Raw genomic sequence first — 18,554 nt, forward strand, 5'->3', positions numbered from 1 at the left:
AATGCATGTTGTGTGAGTGAGAGTGTGTGAGTGAGACTGTGTGTGTGTGTGTGTGTGTGTGTGTGTATTGTATTATCCCCATGCTCTAACATCGCTCCCATTAAACACCAGTAATAATAAACTCCTTCCAGTATCAAACACTCATCTCCTTTCTTGTTGCTGTGTGGATTTGCAGCTTTGGAGTGAGGAGGTGACAAAAGTGAGTATCTGAAATAAAAACACACTGGGAAATATATATGCTGGAAAAACTAGGCTGCTGGTTACATGGTGATCAGTACTGGGGAATTTAAAAGGTGCTTTTACAGGCACATAACTCGGGATTGATCAATGCTGAACTCTGATTGCTTAAGACTCCCACAACTTGAGATTGAAATCAGAGTTTAATGGGGCCAAAAATCAGCCTCCATCGGTTCCCACTTCCACTTTTAGCTTTTATATCCTTCATTTGAGGATCATGGGCAGTTCCAACATGGATGAGGTACTGGAGGACTCTTGACTCGCTGTTCTCCAGCATGAATTAGCAACATTGGGCTAGAAAGAAGGAAGGTTTTGCATGTGGAAGGGTTGGTGGTGAGTGCTGAAGGTAAACCCAGGAGAGTGACAGGCCATTCCGATGTGCTTTGTAGCACACTTCAACCCTAGGGAAGTTGTGCCCAGGGTACAATTAACACAGGGCGCAGGGAGGGCAAAATGAGGATCCTTCACTTCATTTCACTCCTGCATTCCTCCCATCCCCTACCCCCCAAAAGACCAAGGGGTGCAGGGTGTCCGGCAGTGAAACTGACAATGGGACACATCATCAGTGAGAATGGGGATTAAAAAGCTTAGTCTGTCCATAGTCCAAATTACCAAGTGCAAAGAACATCTTTCAGATTCTGGGCAGTAACTCGGACATCATTACCTCGTTCCGGTTTCCAATCCATAAATCTATAGGCCTGGTGAAAGAACAGAGAGAGGGTGAGTGGGGGCAGAAATGTCAAACATTGCTGAAGGCAGGAAGAACTTGTCATTTTTGGGACTGGGAACTTGCTATTCAGGTGAAAGTTAAAATGCAGGTACAGGAAGCAATTAGGAATGTAAATGGTACGTTAGCCTTTGTTTTAAGGGATGAGAGTATAAGAGTAAAATAGCCTTACTACAATTCTACAGTGTGTTGTGAGGGCGCACCTGGAATATTATGCACAGTTTTGGTCTCCTTACCTAAGGAAGGATATACTTACCCTAGGGGGAGTGCAATGGATGCTCAGTAGACTGGTTCCTGGGATGAGGGGATTTGTTCTATGAGGAGAGATTGAGTGGACCAGGCCTATTCCCTGGAGTTAAAAAGACCTCTAGAGAGGTGACCTCATTAAAACAGATAAAATTCTCAGGGGGCTCGACAGGGTAGGTGCTGAGAAAATGTTTGCCCCTGGCTGGGGAATCGAGAACACAGGGTCACAGTCTCAGAATAAGGGTCAGAATGGTCAGCCATTTAGGACTGAGATGAGACTGGGTTTTACAGAGGGGTGGAGATGAGGTTGGGGGGTGTGTGGGGTGGGGTGATGGTGGGGGGGATGGGCAGGCAGTTGGGGGCGGGTGGGGGAGGCCCGGAACAAAAGACGACCAGCCGCTGACACGCCAGAAAGGCTTCTGCCCCGCAGCCATAACCTTGCTGGGGGGCAGGATGGGTCCAAGAGCCCAGGAAGTGGGGAGACGGGGGTTGGAGGGCAGGCAGTGAGAAAGGAAGAGGGTGACATCTGTGGGGGAGGGGGAAGTGGGGTTGCTCCCAATGCACACAGGGAACACCACCACCACCCCACCCCCCCAGATGAGGTGCCCTCCACATTTCTTCCTGCCATTTTTCATCTAGGCCACCAAAAGCAGGTTGTCCACTCCCGCCCACCAGCCCACGCCAACCGTATTTTGCCATAGGCAGCATTTCCGTCAATAGGCTTGCTAACAAGCCTAACTAGTCTTTAATAAAAATGGCTGCCAATTTCGGCACCCATCCACCCAGCGTATCATGGAGGTGAGCTCGGGGGTGGCTGCGAAGGTCGTGGGCTGGCCGCCCGACATATTTGAAAGGTGCCCCAGCCCCTGCTCAAAAGATGCCTGACAGCGGATTGGGGGTGGGGTGCGGGGGTGGGGGTGAGTGTAAAATCCAGCCCAAGGAGCGGTTTCTTCACTCGGGCGGGTCGCGAATCTTTGAGATTATTGACCCCAGAGAGCTGTGGATGCTCAGTCAGTGAGTATATTCAGGATAGGAGTCGATAGATTATTTTGGTTACAAATGGAATGAAGGATATGGGGAGCGTGCGGAATGGTGGAGTGGAGTGGGGGTAAAAGATCAGCCACGATCTCATTGAATGGCAGTGCTGGCTTTGAAGGGCCAGATGGTCTATTCCAGCTGATATTAGTTACGTTCAATTCGACAATCTCTCCTGCACAGTGCAGTAAAACACCTTACACCCAATTTTGAAGAAATTTAGCTCAACAATCAAAAATCAAATTTGGTTCGTCCGTTATTTTTACATTTTGGATTTAAACAACTGTAAATTCCATCTAAACATGAGCTGAAGGCGCCCACACAAGGTAAGGCGTATTGATGACTCCCTGGTTGCCATGGTGTTTGACGGTTTCCTCTGTATTTACCATGTGACCTACACTCTAGTCTTTTCATGCCTATTGGGAAAGGATGGAGGGGATTGGAGGGTTAAAGCTGCAATAGGCACTTGCCCGACTACTCACGGGCAATCCTATTCTGGCTCAAACTATTGCCTTACCAAACCTGGACCTTTGCAGCTTTGTGTGGAACGCTAAAGTTGAAATACACCACTGCAGTTCTCACTCTCGCTGCAGGTACCTCAGGAACTGATGACTCTGCAGTTCCATTTTTATTAAATCTATTTGTCTAAAAGGTAAATTTAAGAGATTCAAATTTGCATTTTTAAAGACCACTGTGAGTGGTGACCTGTTCAGGAAAATAAATGATATCCTTCACCTCATGGACAAAAAAAAATCACCCTATTTCCTGGAGTACCTATTGCAGCTTTATAGACAGTTCTTGGCTTTTCCTGGGAAATGTTGAAGAACTGTTCTTGACTTATTTTCTTTAAAAAAATCACAACGGTATCTTTAATGATTTGATTGATTAACCACATGTGGAATGAGGATTATTCTAGAAAATGACAGACGTGCGTTAAGAGTATTGGCCAGATATCGATGATTTGGAGATATGTCCCAAACCAGCAATTCAGCCTTGTTTAGCCCTTTCCATCAAATGGACTCTAATCCTCGTACAGAAGCTGTGATGGAACAAAACCAGCTGTCGCCAGCTCCACCTTGTGTTAGATTCTGCTTGAGTCCTACCCATGTAGAAAACGTAAAGGGATAGCCTGGATTTTGGACATATTCTTTCATTTCCTAATTTTAAATTGAAGTTTTTGCTGCTTTAATGTGTTTTCTGTTTTCTGATTGGCAAGAGTGGGGCGTTTAAAAAAAAAAACCCGTGCTGGATTAATCTTTGGAAATGGAATACCCTTTGCCACGTTTTTCATGCTGCTTTTGTATTAACACCAGGGTGTTGCTGTTAGTTTTTTGTTCTTTAGCAATTGCCCTGTAAGAAATGCTCGAATTTAACCCCCCTCCCCCCCCGATTTTAACCCTCTGCACCTAATCAGAATGCTCTTCAAATGTTCCATCAAATTGTTCATTCTTGATTATCTTGCGCTAAATAATAAAATTGCAACTTGCCTCAGCCCAATCTCTCAAACTCCCTTTGATAGATTTGTCTAATATGGAGGAATGTAAGTATGTGATTTTTTATGGAACTGGAGGTTTGAACATAGGTATGAACTGTTGGAGATTCAGTGTTTAACCTATTGTACAATTGTTGGAATGTGTTAATGCTGCACTTCTGAATGTTTAATGCATCGTCTCCTTAAATACAGAGTTTGTTTTTAAACCTTCTAATTGTACACTTTAAGACAAACATTTTTTTTAAATGAACAACTGATGTGCTCAGTAGGGTTATACTTGTCTCTGTTCAACTGCCTGGCCAGTAAGTATAAGGTATTAACTTTGTGCTGCACACTGGAGGCTGAGACTGGAAACACAGAAGCTGGTAAATGGCACACGGGGGCTTCTGTGGGGCAGTGGGGTATAGGACCATTTCCTCGCATTACTCCTAACTCCAGAACAGATGTGAGATTGGCCATTTAATTAACCAAGTGCTCCATTCTTCCTGACCATCTGCAGATTGACAGGCAGTGAAAGGCCAGTCAAGCCTAGACTCAGCCTGTACTCCCTGAGTTTACAAGAATGAGAGTCGATCTAATTGAAACATACAAAATTCTTAAGGGGCTTGACAGGATGGATGTTGAGAGGCAGCTTCCCCTGGGCTGAGGAATCTAGAACAGCGGTGGTGGGGGGTCACTGTCTCAGAATAAGGCATCGGCCCTTCAGGACTGAGATGAGGCAAAAAAACCCTCACTCAGATGGGTTGTAAATCTTTGGAATTCTCAGAAGCTGTAGATGCTTAGCTGTTCAGTATATTCAGGATAGAGTCAACAGATTTTTGGATACTAAGGGGTTTTGGGGATATGGGGGTGAGAGGTGAGTTGAGGATTGTCAGATCAGCCATGATCTTGCTGAATGGCAGAACAGGCTCGATGGGCCAAACGGCCTATTCCGGCTCCTATATCTTGTGCTCTTCTGTCGACCTGCACCACATGGCAGGTGACAAGAGCATCCAACCTGACACTGCCTCCCTCCCAAACTTGCTTGTGGTTTTATTTCTTATACTGCACCTTTCATGGTTCTTCAGAAAGATTCAATACATTCTTGAGTGTCCAAAGAAATGGTTTAAGAAGCCCAATCCCAACCTCCTTAAAATTCCCTGAGAAAGGTCCATGAAACCTTCCCAATCAATTTAATGGGTTTAGCGACAACAGCCATTAATGCGCAGTGCAGGTGGTGTCTGACAGAGCCCAAACACTGCCAGTACCATCCACCATGTGTAACGTGCCCTTCATTAGCTGTTTTATATAATGCATAATGAATGGGGTAGGATTTACGGCAGGACTTTAGAGCAAACAAGATTCAAACAAGGGCCTCGGCAAACTGAGCTCATGACCGAAACTACAGCAAAGCCTACCAATAAAGGCAGGATTATTTCTGTCACAAAGTGCAGTGAGTGGAGGATAGTTTCAAATTTTGTGCATAAACTCAATCCCAGCGGTTTGCAGCAGTGTGTTCTCCGAATGCAGTTGATGGTGGTTGGGTGGGGGGGTGGCGGGGGGGGTGGGGTCATCCCCATTCGGGAAGGACAGTTTCAATATGCTGCTGCTCCCCAGCCTCCAGTGTGTAGACGAGTGCCTGGGCCCTTGTGCTGCGTTATTCTAATCAGTATGTTATGGTTCCATTCTTTCCACATTGTTCATTTTTGTGTAACCTCACATTTTATCTTCCACGTTTAGACATTGCAAGGAGTGAAAGTGATTCAGCACATGTAGAAGGAATCATAAACCTCCTACCGTAGCACTCATGGTAGTTATTAGCAACCAATTGGCTGATTGCACTGACATCTGGAGTTAGCATTTGTAAAATATTTTTATGATGCAATAAAATCACTTGTTTTAATTGTATATTTCAGATAACAGACTGAAGCAGTACAGAATTACATGATTTAAACTGTTCATGGTTGCTCCAAGTCAATAGGCCACCTTGAAGTCATGAAAACTACATGAGAACATTAGAAAAAGTACTTGGAGTGCAGGGTACACACTGGTCACATGCATTCAATGGTGACAAGGCCTGGCAACAGTGAATGGCCCCCAGTGTTATGCTTTATTCTGCACCGTTTTGCCTTGAGCTGTAGTGAAACATTGGCCAAGATACTTGGGCAGGTTTAACGGCCTGGACAGACCTGGCGATGAAAGTGTGCACTGTACATGGCTGTAACTGTGTATATTTTACACACTCAACGCCCTTTTGACCCACCTCTGATGTGGTTCATATACTGGATGAAGTGAGCGCCCCAGTAAGTAGACCGACACAGCTAGCTTACCACAACTAATTAACTCGTCTTTGAGGAACTCCAAACCCATCGTGAAAATCACCAGATCCTGGTGGTTTGAGTTGCTGTTAGTTCATTCACCCAGACGCTGGGCAAATGACCATATCAATGAAAAGAATTTGGGCTGAGGTATCTACTGTGGAAGATGTGCGTCAGAACTGGTTTGACTCTCTGTTTGCAGATCATTGTTTTAATGTACAGTTTTACTCTAGTTGTACCTTTCTCCCGCCCCCACCCAAACCCTTCCCCCACCTTTTCCATTTACAGGCAGAACAAGAGTTACGATTGGCTCAGACAGAGTTTGACCGGCAAGCAGAGGTTACCAGGTTACTGCTGGAGGGGATCAGTAGCACCCACGTACGTTGCCAAGTCGAACCACAGTTATTTCAGCAATTTGGCTGCCTTTGTAATGGTTCATAATGTGTTTATAGAGCCCCTACCAGGGTAACAAGCATAACTTAATAGTTTCCACCAAAACCAAACTCCTTTCTCAAAAATCTATGGCATGTTTACATCATATTTACAACACTGAAACAGGCCATTTGGCCCAACTGGTCCATGCCAGCATTTATACCCCACATGAGCCTCCACCCACCCCTCTCCTCTCACCCTATCACCATATCCTTCTATTCTTTTCTCCCTCATATGTTTATCCAGCTGCCCCTTAAATGTATCTATACTATTCACCTCAACCACTCCCTGTGGTAGCAAGTTCCACATTCTCCTTGCTGTCTGGGTAAAGAAGTTTCTCCTGAATTCCCGATTGGATTTATTAGTAACTCTCTTACATTGCTGGTCCCTAGTTTTGCTCTCCTCTCCAGGTGGAAACTTCTCTATGTCTGCCCTATCGAAACCCAGCACAATTTTAAAGATCTCTTGTTGCATATTCACCAGTTTGTTGTACATTTTTAAAAATCTGATTTTCCTCAGAGCAATGCAGAGATGACACTAGTTTCTAAGTGTGCAACACGTTTATTTACGAGACTTTTAAAATATCTTTGCAATCACAGAATGTCTGCACTCATGCTTACTCCAGCTTCTTGGTCTTTCTGTGGTGTCTGTTTACTTTATCTCTGAGTCAACACCCAGGCTCAACCAATCAAGCACAGTGAGCATAGTTCAGTTACCAGACTCGCATGATCAAACACAGATCAATTAACCATTGAACATTGCACCTCGATTACATTACACTTCTCAGCTTCTCTTTTCCAAAGCAAAGAGCCCCAATTTGTTCAGTTTTCCCTGTTAGCTATAACTTCTTTTGATGGTAAATATTAAGAAGGAAATTCTGCACTTCACTAATTTCAGTGTCTTCAGTATTTTAAATGGCAATCCTTTGAAGTCGGGGGTGGAGCTTAGGGTGGTTGAGACTGATACCAAGACCTCAAATCCCACCAAAAACATATCAATGCATCGAAACACTGTTATAACACAGAGGTAGGCCATTCGGCCCAACCAGTCCATGTTGTTTATGCCTCCATATGAGCAAATATCCTCATTGTATTTACTTATCACGTTCTCATATCCCTCCAGCCCCTTTTTTCCTCCTATCCAATCTAATTTTGAATGCTGGCATCATTCCTGCCTCAATCACTAAACCTGGAAGTAAATTCCGCAGCCTCACAACTTCATCGGTTTTTCTTTCTGAGGCCTCCACTAAACCTAATATCCATTATTGAATGATGCAATGGAGGAGAAGGCCAATTGGTCCATCATGCCTGTGCTAGCTCTTTGAACCAGCTATCCAATAAGTCCCCCACTCCCTGCTCTTTCCCCATAGCTCTGCAAATGTTTTCCCCCTTTCAAGTATTTGTTCGACTCCCTTTTGGAAGTTACTGTTGCATCTGCTTCCACCTCATTTTCAGGTAGTGCGTTCTAGATCACTGTAATTCACTGTGTGAAAGGATTTCTCCTCCTCTCCCCTCTGGTCCATTTGCCAATTATCTTAAATCTGTGTCCTCTCAATACTGATCCTCTGCCGATGGGAACGGTTTCACCCTATCTGTAATTTCACTCGTCCGCTCCATCCAAAGCCCTCGTATAATTTTCAACGCTTCTATCGAATCTCCCCATGACCACCTCTGCTCCAAGGAGAACGATTGCAGTTTCTCCACATAACTGAAGAGGGGTGGTAACATTCCAGTAAATGTCTGCATCCCCCTCCAAAAGCTTGACATTCTTGCTGGAATATGATGCCCAGTGTTGAACATAAGCTCCAGCTGAGACCTAATTAGTAGTGCATTAAAAATTCCAGCATAACTTCCTTGCATTTGTTTCTATAATCTCTATTATAAAAGCAAGAAGCCTTTGTGTTATTTTTTAAATTGGCCTCCTCAGCTCGTCCTGCCATCTTCAAAAGATTTGTGTTTATATCCCCCAGGTCTCTCTCTTCCTGTAAGGGCATTGAGGGATGGACAATAAATGCTGGTCTAGCCAGCCATGCCCACACCCCATTAATTAATTTTAAAAACTGTACCATTTAGTTTATATTTCCTGTCCTATGGACATATGAATTAGGAGCAGGAGTAGGCCACTTGGCCCCTCGAGCCTGCTCTGCCATTCAATAAGATCATGGCTGATCTGATTTTAACCCCAACCCCACATTCCCACCTACCTCTGATAGCCTTTCAACCCCTTGCTTATCAAGAATCTATCTAACTCTGCCTTAAAAATATTCAAAGACTCTGCTTCCACTGCCTTTTGAGGAAGAGAGTTCCAAAGGCTCACCATCCTCAGAGAGAAAAAGAAAATCACCTCATCTCTGTCTTAAATGGGCGACCCTTTATTTTTAAACAGTGATCCTTACTTCTAGATTCTTCCCCACAAGAGGAAACATCCTCTCTACATCCACACTGTCAAGACCCCTCAAGATCATAAAGGTTTTGATCAAATTGCCTCTTACTCTTCTGGACTCACAGAATCACAGATTCACACAGTGCAGAAGAGGCCCTTTGGCCCATCGAGTCTGCACCGACACATGAGAAACACCTGACCTACCTACCTAATCCCATTTACCAGCACTTAGCCCATAGCCTTGAATGTTATGATGTGCCAAGTGCTCATCCAGGTACTTTTTAAAAGATGTGTGGCAACCCGCCTCCACCACCCTCTCAGGCAGCGCATTCCAGACCGTCACCACCCTCTAGGTAAAAAAGTTTTCCCTCACATCCCCCTAAACCTCCTGCCCCTCACTTTGAACTTATGTCCCCTCGTGACTGACCCTTCAACTAAGGGGAACAGCTGCTCCCTATCCACCCTGTCCATGCCCCTCATAATCTTGTACGCCTCGATCAGGTCGCCCCTCAGTCTTCTCTGCTCCAACGAAAATAACCCAAGTCAACCAACCTCTCTTCATAACTTAAATGTTTCATCCCAGGCAACATCCTGGTGAATCTCCTCTGCACCCCCTCCAGTCCAATCACATCCTTCCTATAATGTGGCGACCAGAACTACACACAGTACTCCAGCTGTAGCCTCACCAAGGTTCCATACAACTCCAACAGGATACTCCAGTGGATACAAGCCAAGTCTGTCCAATCTTTCCTCATTTGACAGCCAGGCTTGTCCATTCTCCCAAAATGAGTAATTTCTCTGGGTAAAATTTAATTTGCCATGTATCTATCCATTTCACCAGTCCCTGTCCTCCTGAAGTCTGTTACTGTCCTCCTCACTGCTAATCATGTTTCTGAGTTTTATGTCATCTGCAAACTTTGAAACTATGTCCTGTATACCTGGGTCCAGGTCATTGATAGATGTATCAAAAAGAGAAGTGATCCCCATGCTGATCCTTGATTTGATTGGACCCAGTACAATGGTTGTTAATTCATGCCTGCGGTGCCTCTGAGTTTGATTATTCCAATGCACTCCTGACTGGTCTTTCACATTCTACTCCTCCTAAACTTGAGGTCATCCAAAACTGTGTTGGCATGTATTACCTCAGCAGGTCCCAACACCCGGTGTTTGCTAACCTAGTCTGGCTCCTAGTCAAGACGTCTTGATTTTAACATTTTCGACCATGTTTTCAAATCCCTCCATGACCTTGCCCCTCCCTATCCCTGTAACCTCCTCCAGTCCCACAAACCTCCAATGCCTCTGCATCCCTCTAATTCTGGCCTCTTGTGCATCCCCAATTTTAACTGCTCCACCATTGGTAGTTGTGCCTTCAGATGCGTTGACTCTGATCTCATGACACTTTGCCACCTCCCTACACCACTTTCCTCCTTTAAGACACTTCCCAAAAACCTGCCTCTTTCACCAAGCTTTTGGTCACCTGCCCTAATATCTCATGTGAATCAGTGTCATATTTTGTTTTATAATGTTCCTGTGAAGCACTTTGGGTTTTATGATGTTGAAGGTGCTATAGAAATTGTTGTTGTCGTCATTATTTAGTCCATTAACTAAAGGGTAGAGTATGTTTTGAACCAGGCCTGGCTGGCTAGAAAATGTTGTTCATTTGCAGAATTCCGAGTTTCAGATCATAGTTTAAAAAGAATGAAATGTTTTTTCCTGCAGACTAACCACCTCCGCTGCCTGCATGAGTTTGTGGAGGCACAGAGCACGTATTACGCACAGTGTTACCAGTATACCTTGGATCTGCAGAAACTATTGGGCAGGTAAGGAGCTGTAGAAGCAAATGAATATCCAGAAATGTTTAGCCTGGTTTATGTTGGACTCCCACAGTCAAGGGTGGCGTTTGCAAAGACTCGGTCTGGATCCTGGATTCCCCTTCACTGTCCTGTAGGAACAGCCCCAGCACCGGAGAGCTTTGGGAATCATAGCCCCAAAGTCACCTGTTCATCCCAAGATCACTCCACTCACCAACCACATCACCTCTCAAATTTCCCTATGTTGTGTAACAAAGTGTTATTTCTGGAAGAAATTCAATCCAGCTAAATATTGGGAAGATCAAAGGCTTTGGCCCCCATCACAAACTCTCTCCTCTAGCTGCCAACTCCATCTCTCTCCCTGGCAATTCTCTTAGGCTGAACTAGACTGTTCGTAACCGTGATGTCAGATTTGACCCCGAGAAAAGCTTGCACATCTCCGCACTGTCACGAAGACCAGCTATTCCCACCTCCATAATAACACCCAACACCACTCCCGACCTCAGCTCAAATGCTGCTGAAACGTTCACATCCGTTATCTCCAGACTTGACTATTCCAATGCACTCCTGCCTGGCCTTGCATCCACCCTCAGTATTGTTCAGATCCAAACCCTTGCCAGTGACAGTGCAAAACCCATCTTGAGAATGAATATGAAAGAATGACGGCTGCCTATAAACACAATATGACAGTGAGACAGTGAACATCAACCACACTCTTGTCACTTCTCTCGCCCCTTCTCTCTCTCTCTCTCATGTCCCTTCTCTCTCTCTCTTGTCCCTTATCTCTCTCTCTCGTCCCTTCTCTCTCTCTCTCTCTCGTCCCTTTTCTCTCTTTCGTCCCTTCTCTCTCTCTCGACCCTTCTCTCTCTCTCTCGTCCCTTCTCTCTCTCTCGTCCCTTCTCTCTCTCTCTCTCGTCCCTTCTCTCTCTCTCATCCCCTCTCTCTCTCGTCCCTTCTCTCTCTCTCGTCCCTTCTCTCTCTCTCTCTCTCTCTCGTCCCTTCTCTCTCTCGTCCCTTCTCTCTCTCTCTCGTCCTCTCTCTCTCTCGTCCCCTCTCTCTCTCGTCCCTTCTCTCTCTCGTCCCTTCTCTCTCTCTCTCTCTCTCGTCCCTTCTCTCTCTCTCTCTCTCTCGTCCCTTCTCTCTCTCTCTTTCTCTCTCTCTCGCCCCTTCTCTCTCTCTCTTTCTCTCGTCCCTTCTCTCTCTCTCTCTCTCTCTCTCTCTTTCGTCCCTTCTCTCTCTCTCTCTTTCTCTCTCTCTCGCCCCTTCTCTCTCTCCCTCCCTCTCTCTCTCTCTCTCTCTTTCGTCCCTTCTCTCTCTCTCTCTCTCGTCCCTTCTCTCTCTCGTCCCTTCTCTCTCTCTCTCGTCCCCTCTCTCTCGTCCCTTCTCCATCTCGTCCCTTCTCTCTCTCTCTCTCTCTCGCCCCTTCTCTCTCTCTCTCTCTCTCGTCCCTTCTCTCTCTCTCTCTCTCTCTCTCTTTTGTCCCTTCTCTCTCTCTCTCTTTCTCTCTCTCTCGCCCCTTCTCTCTCTCCCTCTCTCTCTCATCCCTTCTCTCTCTCTCTCTCTCTCGTCCCTTCTCTCTCTCTCTCTCTCTTGCCCCTTCTCTCTATCTCTGTCCCCCATCTCCCTCTCCCCCACACCCTCTGCCCCAAATATTTATTTTTTGATCCTTGCTCTCTCGCTACTTCTTTTTCTCTCGCACTGTCACTCTCTCTTTCTTTCTTTCTCTCTCACTCCATCCTTCCTTTTCTTTGTGCAGCACTGATTTATAATTTGAGAGTGATTCCGAAGTCATTGACAAAACCCAATCATTCCCAGAAAATCTTTGCAATCCTGAGCCAGCGAAAGGGGTTGGAGAGAGAAATTGCTGGAAGGCTGAACCAGCTTGGGACAGGTTGGATCCTAAAGTGCTCCATGATGAATGTTGATTCACAAGGTTGGGTTGGATCTTAGCAGAGTCCTTTAAACGGGGACAGTGGGGTGGGGGTGTGTGGGGGTAATCCCTTAAATATCTTTATAACACTCGTTATGATTTTCATTTCATGCTTTCAGCTCCAATAGAGAAATGTAAGTATAAATCTTGGTTCATGGTGTAAACACTTCAACTGTTGAAAGCTTCTGTTTATGATGCCTTTAAAGGATATCCTCCCTCTCCGTCCAGGTCCCATCCCCCTCCTGCACTCCAGCATTTCTTGTATGAATTTAAAACTTGCGTCTTGCAGCCTGGGCTGTTTAGAGCTATATTCCCTCACTTTCAAATCATGCACTTGGCCTGATTTCTTGGTATCAATGGTTATCAACGATAGACTTTATATTGGCTTGGTAGACAGTTAATATTCCTGAACAGCTGGTAGATATATTTCCCGTGATGGTGTCCATAATAAGATGATGTCTTACGAAGTGATTCTCCGTGACCTGTATCTTACGGCCACTTGTGTGTCACTGACTTAATGATTGACTTGTCCAGACCTGTTCTCACGCCAGTCCAATGACCAAAGTTAAATGAGACTAGTTACCTGGAAATTTGACCTCTTAGCAAGCTTAAAGAAAAAGAAAAACAGCTTTGCATTTATATAGTACCTTTCATAACCTCAGGAGGTTGTGAAAGGCACTCTCATCAGCCAATCAAAATCCATTCCTAGCAGACTGTACACTGTGATGAGCTACATAGCCAAGCATTGAAGAAAAGAAAAAAGTTAGTGATTTATTCATAAACATATGCCTATAGTCAACTTTTTACCACTATAAAGTCCTCACTTATATTGGAAACTGTAATTGCACCCTCCTGCCAGTGATGGTACTGTAGTGTGACATGTTTACACAGGCTTTCTCCATTGGGAATGTGGATATAGGAATTTATAATGGGAATAAGGCGCTTTACGGCCAATCAGGTACTTTTGATGTGGTCACTGTTGCATTATAGGAAACACAGCAGCCAATTTGCACACAGCCAGCTCTCACAAACAATAATATGATAATGGTCAGATAATCTGTTTTTGTGATGTTGATTAAGGGATGAATATTGACCAGGACACTATGAAGCACTCCCCGCTTTTCTTCAAAATAGCGCCGTGGGATCCGTTACATCCACCTGAGAGGACAGACAGGGCCTCAGTTTTACAACTCAATCCAAAGGACGGCACCTCTGACAGTGTAGCACTCCCTCAGCACTGCACAGCGGGTTCCAGCCCAGATTTGGCTCAAACCCCTGGAGTGGGATTTCAACCCACGATGGCTCAGAGGCGAGGGTGCAACCCAGTGAGGTATACCTGACAACTACTGTCAGATGCAGCCTACCCATGATATAAACATTGAAAGAAAGGCAGGAAATTTATATTTTTAAATTTAAGAAACATTTTACATAAACTTTCTCAAATGTCCTCTGCCACAGTGGTGAGGATCAATCTGTCCTTGTGCCTCTCTCTGCAATATGACAAGGGAGCGAAGCAGACTCATTCATCCTCACATTTCACCCTCCTTAGCTCTCCAGTTCTGTTCAAACCTTCATACATAATGAGCCCGGAGAGCTGCCTATTCTATAATGACTTATATCCAGATACGAGTGTGTACTGGGTTTTAGTTATTTAAATATTACTGTAAAGAGAGACACGTTGCTGAAGCTTTTTGTCCAGCACTCATCAGGACAAACACAAGAATGCCAAATTTCAAACTATCACAACAATTTATACCACAGGAGAAAAGGGTGCTGATGGTAGGCAAGTCGATTCTGATTGGCTGGGGTGTTGCCGTGGAGAAACAATGAGGAACTTTAGGCTCCCCAAGTTCCTGGGTTATTCAAAACAGGGACCCAATCCTCTGCAAAAAGGAATATGTTCAAGCCTTGAGCCTTTGTGCTGATGAGTGCAAGACAAAAATCTTAGGCTAAGGAAACAGGTGTCTCTTATCAGCAATATTCAAGTTCTGTACTACCAAGGGCTATTTATTTAAATATCTTTGCACTGTTGACTTTAACTGCAACCCCTGCCATGCGGTCTACCATTCCAGTGAAATAACAGATGTCTGTTTGTCAATGTCAGGTACCCCAGTGCATTTGTGGGCAACGCGGACTCACCAGCTCCACCCAGTGGAATTTCCCCATCTGCTGCTACCATCCCAGTCGTTCCATCGTTAACGGGGCCGGGCACCCCCACGCCATCCTCGGTGGGGTTCCCTGAAGTTATCCCCCCTTCCAGCGGGACAAGAAAGGCTCGCGTTCTCTACGATTACGATGCAGCAGACTCTAGTGAGCTTGAGCTCTTGGCCGATGAGGTTGGTGTCTTTCAAGTGGTCCCGCGAGATTTCCTGCTTCCCAATGTAGATTGGCCACTTGCATTGCTCGTCATCCTGTTTTCAAACTAGCGGGGACCTGGATTTTTCTAGAGAAGCTAACTTTTCAGATCTATATTGCAACTAAGGTGCTGATCAGCTATGACCTCATTGAAGGACAGTACAGACTCAAAGGCTGCATGGCCTGCTTCCTGTTACCTATGTTACAAAATACTTGGGTTTCTCTGTATTAATAAGTTATTGTGCTTGGTTTAAGAAGCTGATTTAAGAAGTAATCTAATTTTCAGCTGCTTTCCAAATCAAATCAGCCCTTGTCTAGTTTGATCTTTCTTTCTCTCAAAGGCATCTGACAGACCAGATTCATTCCCACTCATGTTCAGATATCACTCATGTCTAATTTTGTTTTTTGAATTTATTAATTTGAAGACTCTTCATTTACATGTCGCACACTGAGGGGTCGATCTTGATCTTACGTGAGAATGTACAATGCATGCCAGCAAGTTGACATCATCCCATTTTGACATCGCTCCCTGATTTTATTTCCATTTTAAACTATTGCCCAATTATAACCTATCCCAGAGTCATAATCAAAAGTAGCCTTCATCTGAAACAGCTTTAAGACCTCCCTTCTTAATAGCACTGTGGGTGTACCTACACCACATGGACTGCAACAGTTCAAGAATATGGCTCATCGCCATCTTTTCAAGGGAATTCGGGATGGGCAATAAATGCTGGCCTAGTCAATGACGCCCACATCCCGTGAAAGAATAAATAAAAATAAAAAATTGGACGGAGGAGATAATTGGACCAGGGTGTAATTTGGTCTCCATTTTAAGATTAATTTCTGTCCTTATTTCCATTATAAATTCCTACGTCCACATTTCCAATGGAGAAAGCCTATGTAAACATGTCACACTACAATGCCACCGCTGGCAGGAGGGTGCCAATACAGCTTCCATTATAAGTGAGGACTTTATAATGGCTAAAAAGTTGACTGTAGGTGTAGAATGCTTATGAATAGGTCACTCTAACTCTATTCTTTATTTTCAATGCTTGGCTGTGTAGCTCATCACGGTGTACAGTCTGCCAGGAATGGATTCTGATTGGCTGATGGGAGAAAAGGGCAACAAGAAAGGAAAAGTTCCAGTCACCTACCTGGAGCTGCTGAACTAAAGATCCATCGCAGAACTTACACAGAAGGGTTGACACTTGCAAAAAGACCACATTAGCATTACCAATTGTGTTCCATTCATTCCTAATGTCATGTCAAACATTATTTAAGATTTTTTTTTTGGCAACTTTGGTTGCACCAGAAAGCTTAAAAAAAAATGTGCAGAGGTTTACGATGTTACTTTTATATAGTTTTGTTGAAATTTAAAACATGACTGATTATGTATGTTAAAGTGTTTGGTTGCGTTGAAACCATTTGAACCATGTGCTTAGAAAAACCTGATATAATTTCAAATGGAATGGGTGAGTTCCCTGGAAACAGGCACTGAGCCTAGTTGAAATACAGTGTGAGAAAGGCTTTTAGTAATTTGTACACTGAACACTCCTTAAAACAGGTTAAACCAGCCTGCAGGATTCCATTATTGTAACCAGTCACGTAATGTGACATCTCATTTCACCAATGAAACTTCAGTTTGGTTAGAAATATGGACTGGTACGAGAAGGGGAAAGGCAGGTGTCGGGACATCTCTATAGACAGAGTTAAGGGTACGAGGCATTCCTGCATGCACATCTGGAAGATTTTTTTTGTGTGTGTGTGAGTGTGGAAGGTGGAATTGTAATTCCTGTGGGATGAAACCCTCATTGAAACCCAAGGGCTTAAGTTGTTTTGGATTCTTGTTAGTGCACACTGTTGTATATCGATAGTGATGTGACAGAGCTTGTGCTTATAGGAGATGGAGAAACAGAAATTTGTGTGTTTGACCGTTGAGGAGGACAGGCAGTGGGCAGTGGTGATGGGACACAATTCTGCCATTGTCCAAACCCTGTTGTCATTGGCTAAACATATTTCAGTCACTCTCCTCCTGGCTACAAGAATTTTCAGGGGTTAATTGTATTTTTTAAAAGAAATCCATGGTTACCAAATCCAGAATGGGCTAAAAGTCAATTTTACACTCTAATTCTCTTTTGTAACTTTATTTTTGAGGTAGCTGTTTGTCATTAAAGGTGGTTTTCATTGTGCAAGTTAACAGAATTGAACATTTTTTAGGAAGGACGCTAGAAATCGATTGCAGTTGTTATCTTCCTGCTTGTTCAGTACAGCTGTTCACTATCCCTGTGTAAATGTACAGTGCAAGGTCCTGGTCCTGTGTTCATTCCCTGATTTGTGTTGTCTGCATCAACCTGTAACAACTCCCTCAATTCAATTTGGGTGTATTTACTGCCTGTCCTGCTGTTCTATGCATAGTGAATGATCTTTGAAGAATAATAAAGTATTCCTGTCCCAGGTTGCCTTCACACAGACTCTCACTCTCACACGTATTGGCTCCATCCCATTGCAATTTATTAAGCTGGGCTGTTACACTGTCACAGTTAGTCGATTTACACCAGTTGAGATCTCAGGAATGGAGAACACTCCACAATTGGAAATGGAAATGATGCTGATGTCCTGGAGATGAGACCAGAATTCCACAGTTACCAATGAACAGTGGGGGCTTGGAGAGGGAGGGGGAGGGGGTGGTGAGGTGGGGGGGGGTGGTGAGGGAGGGGGAGGGCAGGGGGATCATTGAGGGACGGGGAGGACAGGATGTCAGGGGAGGGGAAGGGCTAGGGGGATTGGGAGAGGGCAGGAGGTGTTGAAAGAGGGGAAGGAAAAGGGGTGTTGCGGAGGGGAGAGAAATTGGCAGTTATGGGGTAAACCAGAGTACGAAAGCAAATAGTGTACTCAAGAACATAGATAATAAATATAAATGTAGACACTCACTGCACATGGGACATCAATAGTGACTCAGAGTCCCTATTTCCTTTTCTAATTGTGTATAACCTCTATCGACAAATTTTGAAATTAGTGTAATTTATGTCGAATTTCACAGCACATGGCCCCCAGTCGGTCCATGCCAGTGTTTCTGCTCCACGTGAACCTCCTCCCAGGCGTCTTCATCCCACTCTTCCATTTAATGAACTTATTGGGGAAAAACTCCCCTTGCTCTCTCGTGCCCCACCCCCCAACAAAATCAATTCCTGATCTCCAGCAGAAGTTGCTCATTTTTGAGAGAGATTAGACGGGACTGCAGGGTCTAACTGAATTGGTGCCAGTGACTCTGTTGAACTTGGGCTGATGGTCATTCACACTGGGACGTAATCGAGTTGAAGGAAGTGGGTGCAGCACAACTCTCTCTGATGAAAACTCAACCAGTCTTTTGAAGATGGGCTGAACGTTGATACTGAAATCCAGCTCTGTATTTACTGACCTCGCTGCTGTGCTTTCAGGATCCACACTCTTGACATTCGCTGGCCATTGCCAATGTGGATGGGTTTGCCTGGAGAGTGTGGATGAAAGGTTTCAGTTCCCAGGTTTATTTTTGGAGCGTGTATCTGATATTTCATTCAGGTTTACGACAGCGACTACACTTCAAAAGGTACTCCATGGCTTCAGCTGTGAC

General features: G+C 44.6%; 1 protein-coding gene across 8 annotated transcripts in view; it reads left to right on the forward strand.

Moving 5' to 3' along the window:
• LOC144685524 (endophilin-B2-like) overlaps positions 1–17,409 on the forward strand; it is a 110,633-nt gene extending 93,224 nt beyond the window's left edge. For 2 of the 8 annotated variants that reach the window (XM_078550115.1, XM_078550119.1), the window contains 6 exons: positions 176–199; positions 6,323–6,412; positions 10,568–10,668; positions 12,709–12,723; positions 14,694–14,925; positions 16,009–17,409. In XM_078550115.1, coding sequence (XP_078406241.1) covers positions 176–199; positions 6,323–6,412; positions 10,568–10,668; positions 12,709–12,723; positions 14,694–14,925; positions 16,009–16,116 — 570 coding nt within the window. In that variant the 3' untranslated portion in view covers positions 16,117–17,409. The remainder of the gene's footprint in view (positions 1–175; positions 200–6,322; positions 6,413–10,567; positions 10,669–12,708; positions 12,724–14,693; positions 14,926–16,008) is intronic. The other 6 variants (XM_078550116.1, XM_078550120.1, XM_078550117.1 and 3 more) reach the window with 3 other exon arrangements.
• The last annotated feature ends 1,145 nt before the right edge of the window (positions 17,410–18,554 follow it).

Source organism: Cetorhinus maximus, chromosome 10 (assembly GCF_964194155.1).
Source record: "Cetorhinus maximus chromosome 10, sCetMax3.hap1.1, whole genome shotgun sequence".
Lineage (NCBI taxonomy): Eukaryota > Metazoa > Chordata > Chondrichthyes > Lamniformes > Cetorhinidae > Cetorhinus > Cetorhinus maximus.